The sequence below is a fragment of the Lycium barbarum genome, chromosome 4 (assembly GCF_019175385.1).
Source record: "Lycium barbarum isolate Lr01 chromosome 4, ASM1917538v2, whole genome shotgun sequence".
NCBI lineage: Eukaryota > Viridiplantae > Streptophyta > Magnoliopsida > Solanales > Solanaceae > Lycium > Lycium barbarum.
This window is the reverse complement of record NC_083340.1, coordinates 138,930,849-138,939,471: the sequence shown is the minus strand read 5'-3', so window position 1 is coordinate 138,939,471 and position 8,623 is coordinate 138,930,849. Positions and strand designations below refer to the sequence as shown.

Here is an 8,623-nt window from a genome sequence, read left to right as displayed (position 1 = left end):
ATGGCAACTTTAAAGAAGTTTCTTTCAATTTTCATAATCTATATTGCACTTATGTTGGGGCTTGTTAATTCACAAGGCCTTGAAGTAGGATACTATAAGAAAACATGTCCAAATGTAGAGGCAATTGTGAAAAAGGCTGTTGCTGGCTCCGTTTCTCGTGATACTACTCTGGCTGCTCCATTGTTGAGAATGCACTTTCATGATTGTTTTGTTAGGGTAAGCACCACTATTAAATGAATTATTTATCCTCTCTGTGTATTTGATTTTTTTTCCCACGTAAAATATTGTATAATATTTGGATTTGAATTATATATTGTGACGGTGTAACGAATCTTTTACACGATTAATGTCATTTAATCTGTTATAACACGTTACTTACCCGTTATTCTTAGATTATCATTCAACGTTATTAAATATAGTTAGTTGCAGTTATCTTTTAGGTGATTAGATTGTGTAGATATTTTTACGCTAGCATATAGAGCTTAAACTCTTAATATAATGAGTTTTCATTTATCCAATCGTTTGAGTTAACTTATATACACCGGCAATGTATATGAATTTTACATTAACATGTCATACATCCAAAAGATATTTACAGGTAATCCTCCATAAAAATTCACTTGTAATCTTGAAAATAAAATAAGTTATTATTTACTACAACATGTAAAGGTGAGATGATACAACAACAATTACACATCAACCCCATATAAGTCGGGATCGGCTATATGAATCCTAACTGACGATTATTCTCAATTTAAATTCACTTCAGACCAACATTAATTAAGCAAAATAAAAATAAAATTTAAGAGTATTGCATGTTCTCTATATTTTCTAGCTGGTAGCATAAAGATGATAGGATAGTCAAATTTCTTTACGCTATCGATGTATATAAGTTAAACTAGAATTTAAATTACTTTTATTAGTGCTTAGTGAAATGGAGATAAAATCCCTTTAATTTTTCTTTTTTTTTTGCAGGGATGCGATGGTTCAGTGTTACTTAATTCCACTAAAAGTAATCAAGCTGAGAAAGATGCAATTGCTAACCTAAGCTTGAGAGGATTCCAAGTAATTGATGCTGCAAAATCTGCTCTAGAAAAACAATGTCCTGGCACTGTGTCTTGTGCTGATATTGTAGCCTTAGCAGCTCGTGATGCTGTGTCACTGGTAACTAATTTATTACTTCGTTTATCTTAATTTATGTTACATAATTTTAATTTTAGTCCGCCTTAAAAAAATCATATATTTTTATTTAGTACGGTATATTCAATCCCATTTATTAGAAATTTCAATGAAGTTCATGCACAATTATTTTCTTTAAACATATTAATTACGGGGTTTTCAGATTAATGGACCAACATGGAAAGTACAACTGGGAAGAAGAGATGGGAGAGTCTCAATTATGTCAGAAGCCACAACAAAATTGCCAACTCCTTTTGATAACTTCACTACTCTGAAAACAACATTTGGTGGATTGGGCCTAAGCGTAAAAGATCTTGTTGTTCTATCAGGTATATATATTTATGTTTTGCATCACAATTAAAGTGAAGCAAGCTGGAAGAGTTAAAGTTCAAGAAATATAAATCCTCAGATTTGAATGTTCTTGGGGAATTTGGGAAATTTGCACTTTCATTCCTTCAAATATCGACAAATAATAATTTTGATCCTTGTGATATTTGACACAAAATATTTAACCGTAATTAATTGAAAAGTACGCTTTTAATCCCCCCGACTAAAGATAAAAAAGACAAAGGGAGGTGACTCTAGTTGTTGAGTACCCTGAGAAAAATACCAGATCAACATCTAGATATAGCGGAGAGACATATTTCGCACACTTCTCTGCATTTTCTCCAGTCCCACGTTGCAATTACTCCACCCTCTATTGTTAAAATCTTCACAAACTATACCTAACTACATATTATTACATCATTTGACTATCCATGCATTATGTTAAATTTGTACCATCATTCCATATTTAAAGATAATATAGTTCTAAAAATAGTCTAAATGTAACATATTTCCTACACAAAGGGACCGGAAACACACATTACTTAGTAAATTGAAAATTATGTATTCTTAATCACATATCACAAGGATCAAAACTAGAATTACAAATATCTGGGGGACCAGAAGTATTAATGTCTCTATATTATTTTCTTAATGTTGTCCTAATTTATTTCATATATAGGTGGACATACTATTGGGGTATCACATTGCTTTTCCTTCAGTGGCCGTTTGTACAATTTTACTGGTAAAGGTGACATGGACCCAAACATGGACAAAAACTACATAGCCCAATTGAAGACCAAATGTAAGCCTAATGATGTTACCACTACAGTTCAAATGGACCCTGGAAGTTCCACAAAATTTGACACAGATTATTACACTTTGGTTAGCAAAAGAAGAGGGTTGTTTGTATCTGATGCAACACTTCTTACAGATAAACAAACAAGAGCTTATGTTTTGGGCCAATTAAATTCTGGATCAACTTTTTTTAAGGATTTTGGGGTGTCAATGGTGAATATGGGCAAAATTGGAGTCCTTACTGGGAAATCGGGTGAAATTAGAAAACAATGTGCGTTCATAAACTAAGAGGAAATTTGTTAAGCTATTTCCCTTGAGTGAATCTTTTTTTATCTTTGTTTTTCTATTGTAATTAGTTCGTGAAAAATGTATGTTGTGGTGGTAAACGTACCTTGTATTTTAAGTTTGTAATTCAGTTTGTTAAGCATGTTGTGTAACTAATAAAAATGAAAGTGTATAACATAAGTTCAGACAGAGGAAGTACTATTTTTCTTTTGCAAAAAAATTAAAGGCCCAAACAAACTTTTTTTTCCTTCTTAAACTCAAAGACCGAGTTTGTGAACACAATTATTGGAGAATTTCAAACAAATTAGCGCCACCTAAATCTTATGTTATCGTCTCTCTCTTAAAAAATTTACTTATGTGCAACTTTGCAAGTATCTTTGAAGAATAGGAATAATAGCAGTTTTTTATCGTTTAATGATTAAAAATTCCTTATTTTAGTCCTTTTGATACTTGATAAAGCATAATTAACCTTCATTGATTGAAACGTGTGTTTTTGGTCTCTTATGTAGGAAATATGTTATATTTGATCTATTTTTAGAACTAGATTATTGTCAAATATGGAGTAACAATACAGAGCGCCAACGAGGGTGGTTTGGAATTTAGACTCCAAGTACACTAAAGATGTCGCATAAATTGTTGCTGAATTTATCCCAATAGCAATATTTTCCTCAAGTGCAAACAAGTAAAGATATCATAATAGTGTATGTACTTTAAGGTTTTTTATGAATGAATACTTTTTCAAAATGTGCATCTTTGACTCATTAAAAAGAAAATGAACTCTCCTAACTAAACAGTGTGACTTAACTCCTCTGATGGTAGCCTTTATATAATCAATGATTATCAATTCTACTAGTTTCCCTAAACAGTTGAATAGTACTGCTATCGACATATGTGAAAAGTACTGCTAGTGACGCATTCGAAAATCTCAATATTACAGAACCATTAGTTTCTAAATGTGTTATCCAAAAGTAACTGCGCACTTTCCCGTGAAGCAGAGGCACATCATCGGCTTTTTCAGCTTAGCGAAGCTGTGACATCTGTTTTGCTGCTAACTGGGCATGTCGTATTGGTGCAACTGCTCAAAACGTATTAAGAAAGACAAAAAAGTACATAAGATCAGCGTAGGAGCAGTATGTGATAATATTCTGATCAATCTTTTAACAGTTCTCGGGCTAGGAAAGTGAGCCAAAAGAATAATATGTTTTTGCCGACTTTTGATCTTCAGTAATTGAGGGGAAGCAGTGTGTAACATTAGGAGAACTAAATGTTAAGTTCTAAGCATGCAGAAGTTTCAAACCCCGACCCTTCTCGCAGTGAAGAATCATAATCCCTGAAAAACTACACTAGTAAACATAATGATTATTCTTACCATCAGAGATGGCTGTGGTACTTCTTTGAGACCTGCAGTGCAGTAGTAGAAAAGATAAATAAGACCTTTCAAGGAATGATTTGAACATCGATTCATAGACGGAAATTGCTTGCTTACACATAAGACAGTGAATGGACCAGTTCTTGCATCTCATCTGTTGAATATCCAATTTCATCACGATAAACTTCGTAGTGTCTGGGTTGTGCTATTCCCTGATTAGCAAAAAGATGATAGAAGCTCATCATGGAAGCTATTAGTATGAATCACGGAGGCAGACTCAGAGAGGGTTTTGGAAACTCACAGCAGGCACAGCATGAGCACACATGAAGAAGTCATTCTTAGTTGGATGGCAAATTGTATTGTTAACCACAGTCCCTGCATATATAGAAAGATATTTCAAGAAAGTTTTCTACAGAACCAATGAATTAAACTATACTCCACTAAAAGCACAAGCTAGGTAGCTAAAAATACAAACCAGGAGCAACATTGTCCACTGAGTTGTAGAGGAAAAACTTAGCGTGGTGGTTCTTTAGTGCAATAATGACTGTGAAACGTGGAATCCATCCATTACTATGCTCCAAATGTTGGCAGGCGTATAGACAATATGTTTCACATTTGGTGATCAGAGAAAGAATAGGTCTCATTGAAAAACTAAGCTGCACATTCAAACCTTCTTCATTGCATCAAGCTCATCTTGTATGCCATCATCGTTGATCAACTCGCCATCCCTAGACATCAATTACAACTTGATAATTAATGATTACCATTTAATGTGCATGAATCAAAGCCGTTCTCTAGTTTTTAGAAATTCTACCTGAAAACTACAATATCTTTAGGTTCCCGAGCTTTAGAAACTAAAATAAAAGTCCAGCAACAGCTCCCTGAAAGAACGGGACAAACTTCTTAAGCAAGAGAGAGAGGGCATTCTTTATACTTGTAGAGAATTTTAGTTAGAAACTACCAGAAAATACCGTCATCTGTACCAATGTCTACTGGTAAATACAAACAATTTATAACTATCCGCAGCAAATTATCCCGAGAACAAACAACTGCTCGATAACTTGAAGAGCGGGGCCACTGTCTAGAACACCTAATGATCTCAAATAAAGATAAAATCAGTGCTATCCTAGCGAAGTAAGCGGGTATAAAATTAAGTTCCCTAACATTAATACTCCCTCCGTTTCAATTTGTTTGTCTGGTTTTGACTTAGCACGGAGTTTAAGAAAGTAAAGAAGACTTTTGAATCTTGTGTTGTTAATTAAAGATATGTAGAATGTATCAAAATGCCCTTTAATCTTGTGGTCTTAAACATGCCACGTGAAAAGTTGAAATTAAAGAGTTGCCAAAAAAAGAAAAGAAATTCTTTTCGGGACGGACTAAAAAGGAAAGTAAGACAAACAAATTGAAACAGAGGGAATAAATAATATTATTACCGCGAGTTGATGGTAGCATCCAAAATGATGGTAGACACCCATGCCGACAATCATAGTTGGACGTGACATCGGTTCAGGTGGTACAAGCTCATGAGGCAAGCAGAAATTCAAACCACCCAGCTGCAAAGAAGCATCAGATGTGGAAGAGGTGTCTAATCAGTAAAGAGTCACTAATAATTGGGGTAAAGCTTTTTCAATTCAACCTTATCTTTGCATTGATCTTCAACAGCACACGGGTAAGGTACTGACGATCAGAGGCGAATTTAGGATTTCTGGATCATGAGTTCACCACTAAAAAAAAGAAGAAAAAAATGTATTAAGCGGAAATTGATCCCTAGTCCCCAAGGTAAATAACTTAACTTTCAACCAAGTACACCATTTAGTCTTTTGTAGTATGTGTTCCAGATTTCCAGTAGGTAGTATTATACTAATTTTAAAAAATATATACATAAAATACTTAGTTTTACGGCGAGACCATGTGTTCACGTGCTCCAAAAAAAGGGCCTAAAATCGCCCCTGCCGACGATCATTGAGACTAGTACTAGCATGCACTGTGTAGCGATGCCAAATTGAACTAAAGTCAATCTATTCCAGGGGCCTTCAATACCAAATAGATAATTATAAAGATATTCCAGCAGTTACATATAAAATTATAAAGCTATAATCAAAAGGAAACGAGATTGGTTGGTTTTGTGGAAGTAACCGTAAAGTCTACAATTCTTTCTCTTTGGTAGAATGCAGAGAAGGAACTGAAGAGTTTCTATTAATTTGGACTGCACTTTTTTCATAATCACTACAACTCTGTTAGCACTAGAGGGGGAATTCTCTAAACCTGGATCCTTGGCAAGGATAAAAGATGGCTCATTGATGGCCTACATAGATGATGGAACATGTCAACCATGCAAACATATGATTATCGATGTGTGTATGTACGTTGCATTGTAGACTCACAAGTCCTATGGCTTGCCCACGCTCCTGTAGATCCCGAAGAAATGAATCAATATGAGAAGAGTCAGAACAGAAGTTCACTACTCCCCATTGCTCTAGTTTGAGTGGACGGACCAATTCCTGTGTGGGTAAGACTCCATAATTAGAGGAATATATAGCATTGATATATCATGGGAAGAAAGAGAGAGTGCTAAGAAAGATTCCTACTTTGTTATTGTAAAAGCTCCACTTTCCATGTTCAGGAAGGACAAGTGATTTGCCAACTTGCAACTGTAGTACAGGTAACAAAAAATGCTTTTTGTCAGTTATTATATATTGTAAACACTCGACTTCCAAAATCTATTGAATACATACAGACTCACCGGTGCGGCTGGCAAGATACGACCCTCAACATGAGTAACATCATTGCTGATTGAGATTACAGCCAATCCAAGAAGAGGGTCAGCATTATAATTGCAGATCTCTAGTACCTGCAAGTTTATGTGACAGTAAAATGCATTGCTCGATGAAATGAGTACAGGCTAAAACTAATTCAAGAGCTTACCTTAGTGAAAGTCTGCATACTCTCCCGGGGACCGGAAAACGCCTTGTTGTAGCGCTATAGGGACACCAAAAAGCAAAGCTGACAATATAGAAAGAATAACTATGGGGTCACAACAACTATGAGGTCACAACCTTAAGATCTCTGCGAATATCACGTGTGAATTGTCTAGTACCTCAAGGGGAAAAAAAATTGGATGTGCAGGCTTCCCAACGTTTACACAAGGGTCCGCAGAAGTTGGCTAGGGAATTTTGAGATGTTCGGTGAAATAATCATAAACTTTCACCACCTCAACGGTTGCTCCTTTCCCACCTTCAGCTTTAATTCGAAACTAAAAAGCAAAACAATTGAGATTTAATTATTTGCACTCTAAAGAAAATCAGTCCAGAAAATGTGAAAAGGCAAAAAGGATTCATAATGAACAAACTGACGTCTGCTCTTTGCAAGGCTTTTCACTGAGGCCAGTGATTTTGTATTCCCTTTGTTGGTGACTATCTTTGTTGACACATAATTTTTGACCTTTCGTAATTTATTTTAATTATTCAGAGTCCTTGGAAAATAAATAAAATGAGCTATGCACCTTAAAGGGTTTAAATAATTTTTATAAATTATCTAGATCAATATTTTACTCCTTTAAATTGATGAAAAGGTTTTCTCATGACATCAAAAAATTATTTAGAAATTAATTGGTACTTTTATGACATTTATGAGCTGCTTGTTAGATTTAATCAAAAGAAAAAGGGTATTTTGTTTTAAAATAATAATCACTTATTTAATGGTTTAAATTATCAAAAAAGTCAAAATTAGCAAATACATTATTCCCTTCAATCCAAGGAGTTTGAGTAATTTAAATAATTAACCATTTCACCCTTTAATCTTTAATTTTGCATAATTGTGTAATTTGTCAAAATTATTTATAATTATCTATAAAAAAATTAATTAGTCAACTAAGTGTCCTTATTGCAAATTGATGTTTAAATTATTTAATTATTTTGTTATGGCCAAAATTAATTTAACCAATTCATGGTTTAAGGAAATTGGGGTCATTTTTGTAAAATTAGCCTCTTAATGGCCTTAATTGAAATAACAAAATTCATTGGCTTAAATTAATTAAGGTCATTAATGCAATTTAATTTTTAAATCTTCTAATTAAGCCAAATATGCCATAATTGAAATAACCAGTTAGATTAAGATCAATTGAGGCCAAATGTGGCCATATTGAAAAAATCAGTTCGACTAAAATCAATTAAGGCCATATTCGCAATTTTAAGCCCATTTACACAGTTGGCCATTTAAAAATTATTTTAATAGGATAATTATGTTCTAATTTTGTCTATAATTAAAATATTATAACTAATAATCAATTTTAATTTTATCTAATTATCTATTTTTTTCTTTCTATATATAAGTATACACTAGGTATACGTGTATATGTATACACTAGGTATACATACTCATGTGTACACTAGGTATACATATATATGTATACACACAAAAAAAAAAAAGGGGCCGGCCTTAACAAAAAAAATTGGATCGAGTCCAGCTCAAAACAGGCCAAGACCCGGCCCAACTCGGTCTATGCAGATAAAAGTGGGTATATCCCCTTTTATTCTCATTCCAAACAACCCCTTCCCCTTCCCTTTCTCTCTCTTCCTCTTTCTTGCAAAACCCTAACCCGCTGCCTGCTCTATCTTCTCTCTCTCGTCCTAAAAATGGAAAAATCACAGTGCAAGTTGAAGTACACAA

The 8,623-nt window shown here is 34.0% G+C and overlaps 3 protein-coding genes across 3 annotated transcripts; 1 reads left to right on the top strand and 2 right to left on the bottom strand.

Moving 5' to 3' along the window:
- Window positions 1–2,589, top strand: LOC132638706 (peroxidase 27-like). Its single transcript, XM_060355499.1, has 4 exons — window positions 1–216; window positions 976–1,164; window positions 1,343–1,508; window positions 2,186–2,589. Exons 1-4 carry the CDS (start codon window positions 1–3, stop codon window positions 2,587–2,589), a joined length of 975 nt encoding a protein of 324 aa, XP_060211482.1.
- A 798-nt stretch (window positions 2,590–3,387) lies between these two features.
- Window positions 3,388–5,135, bottom strand: LOC132638703 (protein argonaute 4A-like). Its single transcript, XM_060355496.1, has 6 exons — window positions 4,770–5,135; window positions 4,431–4,683; window positions 4,257–4,330; window positions 4,073–4,167; window positions 3,956–3,987; window positions 3,388–3,661 (listed from the first exon to the last, which is right to left on the bottom strand). Exons 2-6 carry the CDS (start codon window positions 4,597–4,599, stop codon window positions 3,606–3,608), a joined length of 426 nt encoding a protein of 141 aa, XP_060211479.1. The 5' UTR covers window positions 4,600–4,683; window positions 4,770–5,135; the 3' UTR covers window positions 3,388–3,605.
- A 717-nt stretch (window positions 5,136–5,852) lies between these two features.
- LOC132638704 (protein argonaute 4-like) lies at window positions 5,853–7,203 on the bottom strand. The gene is made up of 5 exons (XM_060355497.1): window positions 7,053–7,203; window positions 6,881–6,958; window positions 6,699–6,806; window positions 6,544–6,606; window positions 5,853–6,456 (listed from the first exon to the last, which is right to left on the bottom strand). Exons 2-5 carry the CDS (start codon window positions 6,896–6,898, stop codon window positions 6,250–6,252), a joined length of 396 nt encoding a protein of 131 aa, XP_060211480.1. The 5' UTR covers window positions 6,899–6,958; window positions 7,053–7,203; the 3' UTR covers window positions 5,853–6,249.
- Between the last annotated feature and the right edge of the window lie 1,420 nt (window positions 7,204–8,623).